At 39.1% G+C, this 20245-nt stretch overlaps 2 protein-coding genes and 1 pseudogene across 3 annotated transcripts in view; 2 read left to right on the top strand and 1 right to left on the bottom strand.

The window, feature by feature from the left end:
- LOC125153772 (zinc finger protein 677-like) overlaps window positions 1–20245 on the top strand; it is a 160664-nt gene that overhangs the window by 74129 nt on the left and 66290 nt on the right. The gene's annotated exons all lie outside the window — the stretch shown is intronic.
- Window positions 4956–6215, top strand: LOC125153790 (vomeronasal type-1 receptor 2-like; annotated as a pseudogene).
- Window positions 14015–20245, bottom strand: part of LOC125153146 (uncharacterized) — a 59713-nt gene continuing 53482 nt past the window's right edge. The window contains 1 exon segment of the mRNA XM_047836053.1: window positions 14015–19492. Within this exon segment, the coding sequence (XP_047692009.1) occupies window positions 17838–19492 (1655 nt within the window). The 3' untranslated portion in view covers window positions 14015–17837.

The raw sequence follows: 20245 nt of genomic DNA, 5'->3' as shown, positions 1-20245 counted from the left end.
TTGAAACCTACCACATGGCACCTGTATTTGCTTAAGCCCTTAATTGCCAAATTTCATTGCAATTTTAATTTTTTTAAATCTTTGTTCTCGGTTATTTTGGAAGGATTTTTTTTCCTTGAAAATTAGATTTTTAAAAATGTATTTATTTTGAGAGAGAGCACGGGAGGGAGAGCAAGCGGGGAGGGGCATTGAGCTAGATCTGCAATCCCAAGACGGCTCTGAGCAGAGCCCTCTGTCCCCTCCCCCGCCCCCCCCCCCCCCCAACTCTGGGCTGGATCTCACAAACCCTGAGATCCTGACCTCAGCCAAAAGCAAGAATCTGAGGGTCAGCCACTGAGTCATCCAGGTACCCGGAAAATTAGATCTTTTGTTTTCTGTTTCTGAATGCTTGGTAACAAGTGCAGATGAGGAGGCTTGTAAAAGGTGTACTCTTTCAGAGATACTTAATTTTTCCTAGTACTGATGAAATAGTGGTTTTGAAATATTTCCAGAGACATGTCTGTTCTTTATGTCAATAATACAAGCAAATTGTAAAACTAGGTTTTCACATTTTCAGCAGCATCATATATACTGTTAATAATCTTCAATAGGAAATATGCAAGTTAATAGCTCCTGTTCTGTTTTCCTGTGGAAATCCTGAAGGTGGTGCTGGCTGGATTTGTTTTTCACACCCTCTCTATTAAGTGACTGCCCCCTCCAGTGCTTAAATCTCTGCAAGGAGTGAATGAACACATGACTACACATTCTTTAACAGTTTACAATAGTTTATAGGTATCTTGTCATTTTAGAGAGTTGTGTATGCCTTCTGTAGCATGGAGAGAGGACCCTGGACACAATAAGGTCAGGGCTCCAGAGAACAGAAGGGCTGATTGTTAAAAAAAAAAAAAAACCATGGAGTGATTAGGGTAGAGGGGTTCTGCACCCACCAACTGGGATTTTCAGAAAGAGCCAAATGAAATGAAAAGGTGGAGGAGAGAGCTTAAAACGATACAAAGGTGCTTATCAAGACAAGGATGCCTTGGGTAGCCCTCACCTCTGGGGAAATTCTGGAGATGTTCCTGTGAATGTGCTGGACCCACTGCTTGTATCTTAAGACGTGGAAAACTATGGAGATGCTGGTCCAGGTCATGAATCCCAAATGGCCCACAGGAAGGAAGGTTAAAAGTAGGGCAAATGGTGATTGTGTGATCTTGTTATTCAGCACCCCCTGGTCAAATTTCTTTGTGATGTTTCCACTGTTCATTGTCAGTCACAAGAAGAGAGAAAGTGGTATTTACCCCCACAGTGAGGATCCAGCAGCTGATTGTTAGAGAGGTGAGCAGAGCTTTTATTTTAAGTTCTATCATCTTGGAGTTCCTGGGGCCAATCGTGATGTTCTGGAAGACACTCAAGAAGCAGGTGATTCCAATGGATACACCAGTGGCCACTCGGAACATACAAAACAAATATGCATCAAAACTCAACGAAGATATTTTTCAAGTCAAAAGTGTTGCTGAGCAACGTCTTTAATGATGATGAGCCAGAGGTTGGCTACAGTCAGGTGCTTGAGAAACAGGTCTTAGGAAGGTATTTAATCATTTTTAATTATTTTTTACCATATAGACTTCTCTTTTGTTTGACCTTTATCCCGCTGTAGGATGTGAAGAATAAAAACATTTATTGTTGGGGCACCTGGGTGGCTCAGTTGGTTAAGCGTCCAACATTGGCTCAGGTCATGATCTCATGGTTTCTGGGTTTGAGCCCTGCCTTGGGATCTGTGCTGACAGCTCGGAGCCTGGATCCTGCTTTGGATTCTGTGTCTCCCTCTCTCTCTGACCCTCCCCTGCTCACACACTGCCTCTGCCTCTCCCTCAAAAATGAATGAACTTAAGAAAAAATTTTAAAAAACAAAAAAGAACATTTATTGTCATTTTGATAGGAATTCCCATTTCCCAAATACCAAGCATTAGTGATGTTATCCCCACTTTAGTTTATGCTGGTTATTAACTTTTCTTATGCACTTTGGCATACTTCTGAATTTTTAGCTTCACTGATCTCATAATCTGTTTATAAATAAACATCTCATAAGGATATCCATACTGATTTTTTTAAGTTTTTGTGAATATTTTTATTCATTATTCTGTAAGATTTTTGCAGTAACATTGCTAGTTCAAAAAACTATGTCAATATATTTAAAAAACTATCTATATCAGGATCAAATTTAAATTCATAAATTAGGTTAAGGAGAACTGACCTTTTTATAACATTGACTTTTTCTACCCAAGAACATGACATGAATTTATATTCATTTATTTCTACTTTCATATATTTCAGGAGTGTTTAATTTTTTCCCCCATATAGGCTTTACACATTTTTGTTAGTTTCATTACTGGCTAGTTTATTTCATTTATTTTTTAAAGCTATTTATTTATTTGTTTATTTTAGAGAGAGAGTGGGGGATAGAGGCAGGTGGAGAGAGAGAGAGGAAGAGAGAAAGAGAGAGAGAGGGAGAGTATCCCAAGCGAGCTCCACGCTCAGTGCAGCACCAGACAGGAGGCTTGATCCCATGACCCTGGGATTACAACCTGAGATGAAATCAAGAGTCGGATGCTTAACCAATTGAGCCACCCATGTGCCCCTATTTCATCTTATGTTACACTTTTGTAATTGCAGGCCTTCTTAATAACTCATAAATGTGTCTTTATTGCACCTAGGCTATTGTATAAACATATCCTGTGCACATGGGGGCCTGGTTGGCTCAGTTGGTTAAGCGTCCATCTTGGGCTCAGGTCATGATCTCACAGTTTGTAGGTTCAAGCCCTGCATTGGGCTCTGTGTTGAAAACTTGGAGCCTGGAGCCTGCTTCGGATTCTGTGTCTCCCTCTCAATCTGCCCCTCTCTCTCTCTCTCTCTCTCTCTCAAAAATAAATAAACATTAAAAAATGTTTTTAATAAAAAATACTAGCCTATGTACAAAAAGGCTATTGTTTTTGTATGTCAGTATTATGTCCTATTAGCTTACTGAATTATTTTTAATACTGGATTTTCTATCAGTTCCTTTGTGTTTTGGGACGTATACTTGAATCATATACAAACATAGTTCTGCATCTTTGTTTCTAATTCTTATACCATTTTAAATGGCCCTGGCTAACCCCCCAATACAATGACAAATTAATAGAACAGGTGACCATGTACGTTTTTTAGTGTGGTTTTCTGGCCTTAGTGGAATATCTCTAGTGTTCGTTTATGAGCAAGACAAAGAGTTTGTCTAGTTGGGAAAGGTCCAACTGTGTTCTGTCTCTAAAATAAATAAACATTAAAAAAAATTTTAAACAAAAAGATTATAATTTCAAAATTAATCTGCCATTCAATAACGTGAGCAAGAGTCACAGAGACATTTTCAGGAGCAATAATGTGATTTCTCTAAAGGCATGTGTGTGTGATAATGAGTGTGATGGAACTAATTAAAATACCTGGTTCACAGCACGAATAGCATGACTGAATGGGAATTGCTGAAATTTGTTCTTCTGTAACTTGAGTGTGATGTGCTTAATGGAGACAGTAAATGTGTCTCTACTGCAAATCTCTGTAGTCTCTTGATCTGTGAGATAATCTTCTTCATGAAATTAGGAAAGGTCCTTTATGAAAAAGTTAACATTGTAACCGATGGTTTCAAAGAGCAAAAAATTAAGGAATTTATTTTTGTATTTTAATTTAAATTAATAAATTAGTTTAAAAATAAAATCTCATCAGGAAAAAATTTTTAACTTATATTTCCTCTGGTTTAAAATCATTTCAGTAGTATTCCCAGCTCATGATTCACCTTTCTTGCTTTTCAATTTATTAAATGCCCAAGATTCCAAGCCCTCAAATTCCATTTGGCAGGTTTGTGCTGTATTTAAATAGCTTTTTGAAATCAAATATCAATTCAAGTTTCAGGTTTTTTTTTTTTTTTATAAAATAACATACAGTGATGTGATCTTTAAAGAGGATTAATATTTTCTGCCCTAATATGCTTTATCACTATGTGATGTTTCATGTCCCATATGTTAGCACACAGTGCAGTTCTGCCCAGTAATTTCTGTTACAGATGCCATTGTCCTTTTGGTCCAGGCAAAAAATGAAATGAGTTCAGCTGCCATCCTAACAGTTGTCTACATTAAGTAAATCAGATTGGCTCAATAAAATTACTCAGTGCATGAATAATTTATTAATACCTTTGAATCTTCACTCCATAGTTATATTGGTTATAAAGAATACTTAAATGAAAGTGGGAAATGATCAAACCACTTTAGTAAGTAAAATTTAAAATATGAGAAGGGGTGTGTGTGTGTGTGTGTGTGTGTGTGTGTGTGTGTGCGTGTGTATCCATAACGAGGTTCCTGGCATAGTATAGTACTGTAGCAAACATTCATATCACTGCAACTAGGCAACCAAGGTTCAAATCGTGATTCCTCTGCTATTTACATGAGTCACTTAACTTCCCATGGTTAAATTCTCCTCATCTATAGAATGAGAGTAATGTTAGTTCCTAACTCATAGGGTTGTGAATATTATATAAGTTGCAATAGGGAAAAAAGTAATAACAGTGACCCACACATTGTAAGTGCTATAAAAAGACACACATGTAACTTTGGACATCTCTTTTTTTTTTTTTTCAACGTTTATTTATTTTTGGGACAGAGAGAGACAGAGCATGAACGGGGGAGGGGCAGAGAGAGAGGGAGACACAGAATCGGAAACAGGCTCCAGGCTCTGAGCCATCAGCCCAGAGCCTGACGCGGGGCTCGAACTCCCGGACCGCGAGATCGTGACCTGGTTGAAGTCGGACGCTTAACCGACTGCGCCACCCAGGCGCCCCAACGTTGGACATCTCTTAACAAAAGACAATAGAGTTTAGATGTTCATTCTCAGGGAAAGGGAGAGGTAAGTGAAGATTTTATTTTCCATGAAAGTGTAGCCCAAAACTCATTATTTTCATGCAGAATCCTCTATGTGTGAGTTCTGGACAATGACAGAATGGCCTCGGTGGATTTGAATATAGTAGTGATCTTCCTATCCCACATAGTCATTGGAATCCTGGGCAGTTTCTCACTCTTCTATCATTAGATGTCCCTTTGCTTCAGGGGATGCAAGCCGAGATCCACAAAGTTGGTTCTCAGGCACCTGAGTGTAGCCAACTCCTTGCCCATTCTCTCTAGAGGAATCCCAGAGACGATGGCAGCGCTAGGGCTGAAACATTTCACCATTTATTATGGATGCTACGTTCTTTTATATGTTCACGGAGTGGCCAGAGGTATGTCCCTTTGTTCCACCTGCCCTTGAGTGTCTTCCAGGCCATCACCATCAGCCCTGGGAACTCCAGGTGGGCAGAGCTTAAAGTGAAAGCTCCAAAGTACATTGGCCCCAAAGTATCCTGTGCAGGGTGTTCCACATGCTAGCAAATAAGTTTTTTTTCCCATTTATATGACTGTAAATGAAACAACAAAACTATTACCAAAAAAAGTGTTTGGGATATTGTTGTGCTTCACAGTGTAGAGACAAGATCACAGGCTCATCATAGGCAGCAATGACATCTTTCCTTGACATTTTATGTTTGGGACACATGACGTTGGCCAGCAGCTCCATGGTTTTTCTCCTTCACAGTCACAAGCAGAGGGTCCAAACCATCCATAGGAACAATCTCTCCCCCAGACCTCCCCTGAGACCAGAGCCACCCAAAGCATCCTTGTTTTGGTGACCACCATTGTATCGTTTAATGCCGTTGTGTCCATCATTTATGTTTACGTGGCTCCCTTTGATAATTCTAGTTGGTGGCTGGTGAATGTCACTTTACTAATCACTGCGTGTTTTCCAAGTATTAGCCCTTTTGTTCTCATGAATCATGACCCCAGCATATTCAGACTGTAATGTGTCTGCTGTGGAAGAAATACATAATTCCCTCATCTCATCAGGGATATATGAATCGTCTTCCACCTGTTCAGTCACTGATGCAGTGAGACCTCAAGGAATGTTAAGAACCATAATGAGCCAGTTTCATTGCAGAGAGATGGGTGATTGAGACACTGACATCAGCTTAATATGAAATACTAAAGAGCATGGTACATGAAATCATCTGTAATTAATATGTGTATATTTATATAGTTGTTTTTTTATTTAAAATTTTTTTGATGTTTATTTTTGAGAGAGAGACAGAATGTGAGTGGGTTGGGGCAGAGACAGAGGGAGGCACAGAATCTGAAGCAGGCTGCAGGCTCCAAGCTGTCAGCACAGAGCCTGATACGGGGCTCGAACTCACAAGCTGTGAGATCATGACCTGAGCTGAAATTGGATGCTCAACTGACTGAGCCACCCAGGCGCCCCAAAGTTGTATTTTTTTTAATGGTAACAGTGGAGAAGTTAAGATTCCAGAAAACAGTCCTGAAATAATGTGAACATACTGGCAATACTACTGAATGTGTAATTTTCAAATTGAGATATTAAATTTTCCCAAGATATACCTGAGATTGCAATTGTAAATCCTGATTATGATGCACATGGCCTGGGATGAGGGTGGAGGGAAAACTAGGTTTACTTACTGCTTGCTCTGGAGGCTATGCTATGAATGTTATGCCTCATATCTAAGAGAAATTGTGGACGTTTGAAATATAATGCTTATGGGGCAAGATGAGTGCATGAAAATATTTTCTGGTCAATATTTGAAGAATAAACTGTGGGGGACAAAGAGGAACATAGGAAGAGGTGTCAGCTGAATTTTAGAAAGGGTGCAGGTGCAGCCAGTAAACAGATTGCATATGTGGGAAAAGACTGAATGACTTTTGAGATGTTTACAAGGTAGACTGTTCTGTGTTAAATCTTGATGGCAGTTGGCTGTGGTGGTGAGAAAGAGATTTCAAGATGGACTTCTGCTTTTCCAGCTTGAGGTTATGGAGGACCATTTCATCAGGCTTGGTGCAGGAGACGAGTAGCAGTTTGAAGCTGGAGTATATGAACATATTTTGTTTAAAAAGGGATAGTATCGCTTTTGAAATCACTACCAAGGCAATAGACACCATTGAAAGGAAAAAAAAAGTATTAACTGAAACATAGAACTATTTTATGGGCACCTGGCTGGCTCAGTCAGTAGAGTATGCATCTCTTAATCTACGGATGGTGACTTTGAGCCCCATATTGGGTGTAGAGATTACTTAAAAATAGAAAATTTAAAAAAAACAAAGATTTTATGGGCGCCTAGGTGGCTCACGCAGTTGGGTGTCCATCTTTGGTTCAGGTTATGAACTCGCAGTTCATGAGTTCGAGCCCCGTGTCAGGCTCTGTGCTGACAGGTTACAGCCTGGAGACTGCTTCAGATTCTGTGTCCACCCTCACTGTGTTCCTCCCCTGCTCACACTCTCTCTCACTCTCAAAAATAAAGATTTAAAACACTTAAAAAGAAGAGGTTAACATAATTCACTGTTATTAAATCATAAACATTTGCAAGTTTTTCAAAGTAAACATTTTAGTTTGAAATAACTTAGATTTGCAGAAAATTTGTAAATATAACACTGTGAGTTCCAAAATATCTCTCACCCAGAACCCCCAAGCTACCACCTTAACCTTACCATAGTTCATTTTCACAACTAGGGAACCTACATCGCTATGTCATAGTTAAATAACTCCAGACTTTATTTACATTTCAATGGTTTTAACACAGTCATTTTTCTGATCAGGATCCATCCAAGATTTTACATTATATGTAGCTGTCCTGACTCCCCGGTCTCCTCTGCTCAGTGGAGCACGTTCTCACACTTTCCTTGTTTTTCAGGACAGGTTTGAGGTATACGGGTCCCTCACATTTTAGAATGCCTCTAAAGTTGAATTTCTCAGAAGTTTTCTTTTTCTTTTCCTTAAGTTTATTTATTTGATAGGGAGGACAGGGGGGCAGAAAGAGGGAAAGAAAGAATGCCGAGCAGGCTCCACGCGGTCAGCGCAGGGCCTGACCTGGGGCTTGATCCCACTAACTGTGAGATCATGACCTGAATTGAAATCAAGAGTCAGTCGCTCGACCAGCTGAGCCACCCAAGCACCCCTGAAGTTGTTCTCCTGGATAGACTGTGTTTATGGATTCTTGAGAAGAATATCACATCTCATCACGGCATACAGTCTGAGAGGTTTCTTGCAATTAACACGAGTTACCTTGGATGATGTTAATCGTGATCAGTTAGTTAAGGTCACGTTCACCAGACTTCTCCACTGTAAAATTACCATGCATGCGTTTCCATACTCTATTCTTTGGGAAACTCTAAACACAGCCCACAGTCAAGTGTGGGGGCGGTGGGGGAAGATGGTACTTGAGGGTAGGGGTGTGCTGTTGAACTAAGCTCCACATCCTGGAGGGCTAAGTAGCCACATTTGTTATCTGCCATTCTTCTGTGTGGAAGCTGTGTCACTTCTCCTTCATTTATGTGTTTATTCAATTGGTTACTCATATCAGCATGAACTCATTTATACTTATTTTATACCTTGTGTTATACTTCAATGCTCTGCAAATTATTTCGTTGCTTAGATTGTTCAAGCTTTGGTCATTGGAAGCTGTGGTATAAAGTACACTCAGGGGGCACCTGGGTGGCTCCATCAGGGAAGCAGTCAATTTCAGCTCAGGTCATGGTCTCACAGCTTGTGGGTCCAAGCCCCACATTGGGCTCTGTTTTGATAGATCAGAGCCTGGAGACTCCTTCGGATTCTGTGTCTCCCTCTCTCTCTGCCCCTCCCACTCTTGTGTGTGTGCATGCACTCTTTCTCCCAAAAATAAACATGAACACACACACACACACACACACACACACACACACACACACACACTCACCTGGTCTTTGTCTCAGGTTCCTGGCTCAGAGCTTCAGAAACCTTTAAGATTTCCTAAGTGGTAGGCGTGTCCTTATTACACTAAGGAGGCAACTCTGGGCAAGGGTTCCCCACAGAACTTCAAAATGGGGGACTGGACACCTCTGAAAGACCAACTATGTGATTGAATGGAAATGATCAGCAGCCCAACTCCTAGGGAGAGGAAGGAGGCTGACTGGGGATTGAGTTCAGTCATGTGGCCAATGATTTAATCAACCAAGTCTAGGTAGTGAAGCCCTGATTAAACACCTGGAGGAGCTCCTGGGAGCTTTGTGGTGGGGGACAAAAGCTATTGTATGGGCAGTCCTCCCAAACCCTGCCCTATGGATGCCTTAATGTGGCTCTTTATTGCTATCCTTTACAATAAAATGTGAAATGACAAAACTAAAACAATTTAGTAACGAGTTTGCTGTCTTTTATTCCAGGGAAGACAATCCTTGATTTGGGGAGGACAGAGCCTCCCATGTAGGGAGTGGAGTGCTCTTCCTAATGGATTTGGGGAAAGATTGAGTTTTAGAAGAGGCAGTGCAGAAACAGGGCATGATTGGCTAGGAGGTCAGGGATTTCCTTGGAAGACCAGGAGGTGCTGAATACAGGGTAAGATTGGCTACCTGAAGCTGCATTGGAGGACTGTGATTGGTGTATGTTTGGTTTCCTTGCTGGATGTTTCACATAAGAGCAGGCTGATTTAGGTTTAGATTTGTGATGTGGGCCAGGCCACTAATGTGGCCTACAATTTTTTAGGTCCCAATATAGAAATTAATTATCGACGATTATCATACATATAGCACTTTCCGAGTTCTGTGAGTCATCCCAGCAAATATTTAAGCAGAGGGACTTGGAGGCAACCTTAAATTTTTAGCTGGCTGGAGACGCATGGGAGGTTTGGGAATGCCTGACTCATGACTGGTGTCTGAAGTGGGGGCACTCCCGGGAACAACTTTGCCCTTAACTTGTGGGGTCTCTACTAACACCAGATAAAGTCAGAATTATATTGAATTGAAGGACACCTAGTTGGTATCAGAGATTTGGTGACAGGTGGCAGGATTTCTTTCAGGTTTGGCTATTATGGCCCTTTGATATGTCCCCATTTTTTTTTTATTACTTCCTTACTCTTAACATTCTGCCACTACAAGATCCCCCAGGCACATCTTGTATTTTCCCTGCTCCTGCCATAGAATCAGCCACAACTCCAAGGAGCCTTTTATTAGAGAATAGTGTTAGAAACCAAGATGTGGGTGCTGAGTGTTCTCCTTGATACTGGGATGTCTTTGCTCTTAGTCTGAGTAGACCGACCTGGAATTACCTGTCCTCACACAGATCTATAGTTTTCTCTTTGCTGTTTTATTTACTTATCTACAGCTACCTCCGTGTGCATACTGATGTCCCTGACTCTGATCCCGTATTTCAGGGTTCATTTTAGCCTTTTCCCCCTTGCTTTTGTGTACATATCTGTATTTACCAAGTAGTGTGGCATCACATGCCTTTGAAGAGTTTTGCATCTGTTCCACTATGGTCCCTTGCTCTCTGCACACTGCCTATAACCCTCTCCCTCTGGCCTCATTTAGACCCTGCTGTATCACATGCCTGCAACCTTCCAACTCTGCTCCATTCGCCTGCCCCCGCAATGGCAATGCTCACAGCAGTTTAAGATACTGCACGTGGTAAATATCATATGTGGGGGTTGTTGCAGGGATGGAAGAAGTAAGAAAGGTGGGAAGTGCCCCCCATTATCAGGCATCCAAGATCAGGAGATTCCTGTATTCTTCCAACATGTGAGCACATTGTGGAGACACACATGTGCATGCAGACTCTTTGAATGTAATTACATACATGGGACTGGGAATGTGGGAATACAGGCGAGTGTGTGTAAATGTGAGTGTATGCCTATATTTGATGTGTGTGCATGAGTGAGTTTTCTACGGAGTGCATGTTTGTGAGGTTATGACTGTGCGTTTGAGTATATGTTACGCATATGCACACGTTTGCATCTGTGTGTAATGTTTCTGTATTTGTGTGTGTTTGTGGACTAAGGTTGTCCACCATCATGATTCTAGTGTCTGACTTGGATATGGGGAGTATTTGTGTATTTGTGTGTAGTGAAAATAAAGGATTAATTAGGATTCTCGTGTCATTATGATTATGAAATAGATTTCATTATTCCCGGTCATGTTGTTTGCTCTTTAAATACAGTTAATATAGCTACTTTATTTTTAGTAACGTTTATGTTATCTTTTGTCCAAGATTTTACTTTGTGTCCTTAATTTGTGAAGTGAATTTCCCACAGGAAATATATTGTCTGTTTTTAAAAACTTTAATTGTCAGGGGCGCCTGGTTGGCTCATCTGTTTATAGGTTCTAAGACTCTTGGTTTCAGCTCAGGTCATGACCTCATGGCTCTTGAAATGGAGCCCCATGTTGGGCCTACACTGACAGCACAGAGTCTGCTTGAGTTTCTCTCTCTCCTTCTCTCTCTCTCAAAATAAATAAAACTAAAAAAAAAATTAGTGACAATTTTTGCTTTTCAATGGAGCCTTTAGACTATTTCCTTTTACAGGTATTATTATATAGATTTACATTATCTTGCTATTACTTTTATAATGTCTCCTTTGCCCTATTCCCTCTCTTTCTGTCTTCTTTGATGTAACTCAATTTTTACAGATGATTTTGTTTCAAATCCTTTTCTTTGGTTCAGTGGTGTTACCTGTAATTATTTTTTGTGTATTTGCTTTAGGGGTTATCCTACACAGATGACCACAGTATACCTTCACATGCGTTTATACTTCTTCATACAGAGCATCCGACCTTTCCTTTCCACAAGGACTTCCATTTCTCCACTCCTGCCCTGTGCTACCATTAGTATAGGTTTCATTTACACATACCATATACATATATACTACACTATTAGTTTCTTAAACAGTCCACTATATTTTAAAGGGGTTTAAAAATAGGAAAGACAGTTTTTATTTACTCATATAGTTACTACTTCTAGTGCTCTTAATTCCTTTGTGTACATCAGGAGTCTGCCACCTACAGAACATGAGCCAAATGCAACCTACTGTCTGTTTTTAAGTGAAGTGTAACTGGAATGCAGCGACACTCATATTTAGGTACTTTTGACCCAATAAGGACATACTGGAAGAGTGGTAAGAGAAACAGTATGGCCTACAAAGAATAAAATATTTATATATTTTCCTTACATAAAAGTTTGCCGACCTCGCAGAGTCACATTATCATCACACCGGAGTTAGTATAAAATTGGTATATGAAACATACTGAAAAGTCAATATTGTAGTTAAATATTAGGCAATGGTGACACAGTATTGGTCTCAACTGGAAGACTAGGAATAATTGGGAATTACTAGGTCTTGTACTAATGAGGAAAACATGAAATGTGTGATTTTGTTACAATTCAGTTTTCAATATCTTGTTAAAAATTTGATGATACTGACATTGAAGACATAACTGAGGTATAAAAGACCTACCAAATATTACTTGATACAGATTCGTAAATGGAAGAAGCAATACACTCCTGACTGGCTACAGGGGTAGACAACAGGAAAAGTATGTATCTTAATAAGTCCTGGGATCAGCTCCCTAGATAGTTTTAACAAATGATATTTACTATCTTTCCATGAATTCATTAGCACACCCCATTGCTGTGTTCTCTTGGTAGTGGTAAATCTGCCGTAAAGAAATAGGTCTGTGCCTTCTCCAAATAGGTCATGGTTTTGGATCTATTCCATATAATTTTAGCTATTATTAAAATTTGAAAAATGTTCACTACAAGGAGTCCCAAATTTTATTTATTTAAAATGTTAAATAGGCCTAAGACTAAAGGGAGACATAAAACAGGGAAGAGGGAGAGAGCAGGAGTAGATGAAATCAGAGATGCAAGGAGGGTTGGGGCCAGCAAACTTTACAGGGCCTGTTGGTCCATGAAGTGACTTTGATTTTCCTTTTGGAAATGAGAAGCCATGAGAGGATTTTGAACAAAAGTCCCAAAGTTTAAACGTCTCCAGTAGAATCTTAATATCACATTTCACCAAGCCACACACCAATTGTGGATATTCTGGATCCACTGTAAAATGTTCCCATTCGGGTAATTTTCTGCTTGTTTCCTCCACCTACTTGTCCGTCCACATTTGTATTTGCATGATACATTTTCAGTGGTTTCTACTCAAATATTGCCTCATCATGTGGGCATTGCCTGAAAACATTGTTTAAATTAGGAAACCCTGTGGTGTATCATTGTACATGAACATATTTATGGTACTTTTACCACTATCATTTTTAATCCTCATAGACTTACCTTATAGATATATACTTGAAGGCCGGGAATTTTGTTTCCTGCTAATATCCGTGATTAGAATAGTTGCTGACTGATACAATGAGTGGATGCAGTTTTTCTGTGCAAGGTAGAAAGTTACTGCAGGGTATAAGCTCAGAGACTAATAGTTCAAATGCTCAAGGAAACATGTAATTCTATTTGTGACACCAAATTCTTTACTCCTGTAACTTTCTATCCTAACATTCTGAATATCTGTCATAAACTCTCAAGCTGTATTTTCATATTTTGAGTTGTAGGTATGTGCGAAACAGCTCTATCTCATCAATGAAGGAATGTTTTAGTAAAGCTTTTCTAAGCTACAAAATGTTAAATTCAGGATTCCCTCTCAAATGTTCCATTCTACTCTCAATACAAATATTAATCTTATTGGTTAGGTAGGACAGTTTTATTTGTGAGTGACAGTCCTCCTGGAAATCAGTGGCTGAAACAACTAGGTGGTTTATCATTCTCACATAACAGGAAGCCCAGAGATGCAGGTTGGGATGGGATGGGTCCCCTGGGCAGTCCTCTGCCTGCTCCACCTCCCTTAGCACCCAGCACTCTCTCTCCTTACAGCAGGATGGCCACTGTAGGACCAAGAAGGATGAATGGGGAGGGGCAAAGGCCTTTTCTTTATTAGGTTTTGTCTTATTTACACAGAAATAATCCCAGGAGGTTTTTCCTAATTAGCTACATATTTTAATAATGCAATTTTTGGGGCGCTTGGGTGGTTTAGCTGGTTAAGCAGCTGACTTTGGCCCGGTCATGATCTCATGGTTCATGGGTTCAAGCCCCGCAGTGGGCTCTGTGTGACAGCTCAGAGCCGAGAGCTTGCTTTGGAGTCTGTGTCTCTGTTTCTCTCTGCCCCTCGCCCACTCTCTCAAAAATAAACATTAAGAAAATGCTTTAATAATGCAATTTTGATAAAGATATGGGTGGGGGGTTGGGTGGCTCAGTCAGTTAGTTGAGGGTCAAGACTCTTGATTTGGGCCCAGGCCATGATGCCAGGATAGTGGGATCGAATCCCGTGTCAGCTCTGCACCGAGCGTGGAGCCTGATTCTCTCCCTCTCCCACTGTTCCCTACTTGTGTGCACTCTCTCAAAAATAAATTAATTAAATACAATAAGGATACTGGGGAATTTTCAAATGTCATATTCATGCCTCAACAACAAGATAAAAAGATGGTAAAGAAAACATTTTGCAGACCAGGTTTAAATATACCCCTTATTAAATGACAAGGTAGTCAAGGATAACTGTAGAATGAAACAGATTTTGTCAGTGGACTTTGTTCAGAGAGTATAATGTTGCGTGCAACCCACCAGCAGTCTGAGAGGTGTTAAAAATGTGTCAAAAATTACTAATCCTTGGTGTCTTCTTACAGATTTCCTTTGAAATTTATTAATTTTATTTACATGAATTTAAAACTGATTTGCCAAGTTTCAATACAGATATTCTAATTCTAGTACCTTTTTGAAAAGTTTTTTAAAGTTTGTTTATTTTTCCATGCTCAGTGTGGAGCCCAACCTGAGGCTCAATCCCACGAACCATGAGATCATGACCTGAGACAAAATCAAGAGTTGGATGCATAATTGCCTGAGCCACCCAGGCATTCCCTGATTCTAGTATCTTGGTAGAAAACTGGAAGGACTGATTTTGAGATTCCGTTCATTCCATTCTCCTTTAAAGCGAGAGTTCTACAAAAGGCTTATAGTGGGGAAATGTTCTATCACTTCTGAATGTATATTAATATTAGACTATAACTTACTAGAAAAAGAATCATGACATGGTCTAAAAATGTCTTTGGTAGTTTAGCTCAACTGTAGTTCACAACCAGTTTCCATAATCATATTGTGTGGTGGGGTCTATGTGTGCATCAGGAAAGAGAAGGCAGTAGTTAGCATGAGGAAGATTGTGGTCTTTCCCAACGAAGTCAGTTAGGAGAAACATTCAGTTTTATACTAAAGAGTCTGACTCTACTTTTGATGCCCAACTAATGATACCTGTGAAGCGTCATTACACCTCTTACTATTCTGCCCATCTGGACAGGAAAAGCTAATAATGACTCCTGAGAGGCCCTTCCCTTGGCCGTAGTTATAAATTCACAGTGTAAATGAGTACCATCACCCCGGCCCCGCACAGTATGCATCATAACAAAGTAGCCACCATTCCCTGCTTTCTCTAGCCATTTTCAGAACTTGAGAAGTCTACCCTGCTCTCCTGAGAAAGCATCTTTATGTAATAAATATTCTCCGAACACTTGAGTGAACAGTCATCATTCTTGACATCCAAACATCCTGTTCCAGTGGAGTAAGCACAAGTGCAAATGAGCAAAAAATGTTTTAGAGGGTAAATATGTGAGACTTCTCATTATCAAAAAAGATTCCCATTGTGTATGTTCGCTCTTGAGAGTAAATTCATGAACGTTTACCTTTTCAAATTATTTCCCTGAGCACACCGGCACAAAATGTTGTGTTACCTTTATCCTTACTTCTTACAGTATCTTCTTAACTTCTTCTGTATTCTTATAAGTATCTTTATCCTTACTTCTGAAATTTTCTTTTACTTCCCAATACTTTTCATATGCCTACTTTTTGTTTTCATTTAATGTAACGGTGCAACACACTAGTCTCATTTTAGCATAAAAGGTATGTATAAATATTATCATATGGAGTATATTCATGAATGAGGAGGCAGGTTTTAGAGGGTGAGAGTTTGAAATTGCACTATGGTTATTTTCATTACAGCAACAAAAATAATCTGACATATACTATGAACTTTGAGATATACTGAGATATACTATGAATTTGAACTCTCAAATTCAACTTATGAATATATATTTCCTGAACTGCACATCTGAATCTAACATGGAAAAAATTGTTATGGGTGATATTCAACCTACAGAGCCAAAGGATGTATTATTAGTGTTCATTATGAAATGCCCCAAGGAGGTGGGATGCACATGGGCTAATAACAGTCACATGATTCATTTAAGGTTACACAAAAGCTTACATTTTAGTTACTTAGATATGAGAAATAGGGTATCCTAAATCAAATAGTATCAAAATGCAATTTCAGTGGTCAAATTTGAATCCTTCACAAGCATACTACTTTTGGGTTTGTTTTTGTTTTGTTTTTAGAGAGAGCACAAGTAGGCAAGAGGGGCAAAGAGAGAGAGAGAATCCTAAGGCTCCACGCTCAGCAGAGAGCCCAACAAAGAGGTTTATCACATGACCCTGAGCCAAAATCAAGCCAGACACTCAACACACTGAGCCACCCGGTCACCCATACCTTGGTTCTTCTGATTAAAATGTCCTCTATAACTTTTCAGTTTCCAAAAATAAGAGTAATTTTTATTCATTCATGATATATAACTATTACCTTTCAAAGAGGGAGAGACCATCATTACCCTCCATTTTCTCTACCACGTATATCATCTCCAGTAACCCATCATTCTCACATAAAAATCTCATTCTGTCAATGTAACGATCTACTCTGTTTCATGATCATCTTTCTGATAGAGTATTAATTTCCTGTATTAACCAACAAAGGCTCTCAATGATACCAACAAATCCAGAGAAGTGCCTATGACCACAGAAAACATGACAATTAGGGTAACAGTTTTAGATCTATTCCCTACCACTCCCCATGCTCTCAGATTTATACTATACTGTATCTTAAAATTAGCATCCTAGTTTTTCCAGGGTATACACATATGACTAAGCCCCACCTAATGAAATAAGTTCCTTTAACCTTACTGATGCTTTCTCTGAAACCACCATGGTTGACAAATGAAATGCATGTAATGAAAGTATAACATCATTGGATTCCAAACTTGAGGTTATAAAGTCATCAATAATGAAGCCTCAAGAAACCTCAAATAATTAAAAAAAAAAAAAAAGCTATAGGGGTGCATTGCTGGCTCAGCTGGAAGAGCATGTGACTCTTGATCTTAGGGTTTTGAGTTTGAGCCCCATGATGGGTGTAGAGAGGAAAATAAAATCTTTAAAAAAGATTTAAACAGAAGATGTTTAGGTCTTTCCACAGATACACTTGTTCCATTGACTCACATCATCTCCTGAGTTTAAATTTCTATGAAATGTAACACCTAAGATTGGTTAATCCTCCAAATAGACCTACTTCCCCCTAGTGTGAATTTTCTTATTGTAGTCCACTGGCTAAACAATCACCTTCATTACACATGTAATGTTTCTGTCCAGTATGAATTCTTTAGTGTTTCCTAAGGTAAACACTTTGACATATTTCTATGGTTTCCATGTTATGTGAATTCTTTCAAGACCACAAACCACAAAGTTGTACATTTTGGGTTTTTTTTTTAATCACTGGAAGTCTGTACCTCTTAATCCCATCCACCTATTTTACCCCCCTCCCCAATCTGTACATTTTTTATAAACCTGATCATACTCATTACATTTGTAAGGTTTCCCTCTAGTAAAAATTACATTCACAAGACATAATAAGCTTTGGATAAGCCTTGCCATACAATCCATTTGTGTGCTTTCTTTTAGAGATTTATATTCTGATATCAGGGGAGGTGTGAGCCATGGTTACAAGCTTTGCCACATGGTAGTTTCATATGGTTCCTCTCCATGATGGAATCTCTGCTGTTGAGTAAGCCTTCCTCATTTTATTTGCAAGGTTTCTTTCTCCTATGAGTTCTTTGATGATCCCCAAAGCTTGAGCTTTGAATAAAAGCACTGCCACACATATTAGGTTTATGCTGTTTCTTTTCACTATGTATTTTCTGATGCCTAGTAAGGTTTGCAAATTGGGTAAAAGCTTTGCCACACTCATTACATCTATAAGGTTTCTCTCCAGTATGGATTTTCTTATGCTGAGTAAGATGTGAACGTTCCGTAAAGGCTTTTCCACACTCAGTACATTTGAACGGTTTCTCTCCAGTATGAGTTCTCTCGTGACCCGAAAGATGTGAACGTTTGATAAAAGACTTATCACATTTATTACATTTATACGGTTTTTCACCTGTATGAATTCTCTGATGGTCAGTAAGGTTTGAACTTTGGATAAAAGCCTTGTCACACACATTACATTTGTATGGTTTCTCTCCAGTGTGTATTTTCTGATGTGTAGTAAGATTTGAAAATTTGGTAAAAGCTTTGCCACATTCATTACATTTGTAAGGTTTCTCTCCAGTATGAGTTCTTTCATGACCCCAGAGGTTTGAACGTCTGCTAAAAGCCTTATGACATTTTCTACATTTATATGGTTTTTCTCCTGTATGGATCCTCTGATGTTCTATAAGGTTATAGCTTTGGATAAAAGCCTTGCCACATACATCACATTTGTATGGTTTCTCTCCAGGATGTGTATCCTGATGTCTAATGAGGTGGGAGCACTGCTTAAAAGTTTTGCCACACTCATTACATTTGTAAGGTTTCTCTCCAGTATGGATTTTCTCATGTTGAGTAAGGCCTGAACGCTCAGCAAAGGCTTTGCTACATTCATTACATTTGTAAGGTTTCTCTCCAGTATGGATTTTCTTATGTCGAGTCAGATGTGAGCGCTCCATAAAGGCTTTGCCACAGTCATTACATTTGTAAGGTCTCTGTCCAGAATGAATTCTCTCATGACTCATGAGATTTGAGCTTTTGCTAAAAGCCTTCCCACAGTCATTACATTTGTAAGATTTTCCTCTAGTGTATGCTCTTCTGTCTTGTGCAGGTAACAAAGGATATTTAAAAATCTTCCTAGATTTATTCCAAATGTTTTTGGTACTGGGAGGAATTCCTTGAAGTGGTGAGACTGAGGAACCATTGCTGACAGACTTCTCAATTGGATTACTACATTCATACATTTCCTCCTCACTGTGAAATCTCTGGAGTTCAGCCAGATGTGCCTGCAAACTTAATCCAGTTCTATTTTCCACGCAGTTTATGTACTGGTTTCCAGAACCACTTCTGTTACCGCCCAGTTTTAACAAATTCCTCATAAATGGCTCCTCATGCATGAAATACTGGTACATATTATTTCTTACAGAAACACTCTGCTCTACAGGAAGAGTAACTGAGGACTGATTAAGTTGCCGGTCTTTTCCACAAGTGAGATTTTTGTCATGGGTCAAAGGCACTTCTTTGTAATTTCTTGCATCATACTCCCACTGAGTCTCTAACTCATGCATATTTTCCCAGACTTCCTTGAGATCAAAATCCTGGATGCCATGACTTTCATTTCTCTCCAGTATTACCAGGTGGCACAATTCTCCTTTATTAATGTCCTCTATTGGTGATAATTCCTTGATTACAAATCCAGCTGAAGGGCTTCCTATCAAATAGAGTTGGAAGATAAATATTTTATACTAAATTGCATAATTACACACCCAAATAATACTTTATAATGAATAAAGGAAGCTTTTCAACCATGGTCTTCAAACACCTTGTTATATACAATGTTTTTAAATTTTGTTTTTATAAATGTGGGGATAATGCTTGTATTTGCACATCTATGGGAATATGATTGTGTTGTAAGTTAAAAGCCTGACCCTAGAGAAAGGAACTGATATAGCAACAGGCATAATATTGACTCATTCTGTAAGAATTTATACTATGGTATGAAGTAACAATGGAAAACATTCAACAGGGAGACAGTATGGTGTTATAGGACAGTATTTCCTCTAAAAATTATCAAACTAAATATCTCATGAATTCCATTTCTAGGTATATACTCAAAAGAATTATGTAACATATACATGTTCCATGAGACATGTACAAGAATTTTTTTTTAAGTTTGTTTACTTAAGAGAGTGAGAGGGACCTTGCAAATGGGGGAGGGGAAGGGAGAAAGAGAGAATCCCAGGCAGTCTTCACACTGTAAGCGCACTGCACAATGCTTGACTTGAACTCATGAACTGTGGGATCATGACTTCAGCGAAAATCCAGAGTCAGACACTTAACCGACTGAGCTACCCAAGCACCCCAAAATAAGGTATCATTATCTAAAAAGCTATGGCAAATCAAATTAATGACATTTGTGACTAAAGCAGTAACTTAAAAAAAAAAAAGTATGTTCTAAAGATAT

Source organism: Prionailurus viverrinus, chromosome E2 (genome assembly GCF_022837055.1).
Source record: "Prionailurus viverrinus isolate Anna chromosome E2, UM_Priviv_1.0, whole genome shotgun sequence".
NCBI classification, from domain to species: domain Eukaryota; kingdom Metazoa; phylum Chordata; class Mammalia; order Carnivora; family Felidae; genus Prionailurus; species Prionailurus viverrinus.
Note: the sequence above shows the minus strand (reverse complement) of the source record. Positions and strands in the feature narration are given on the sequence as shown.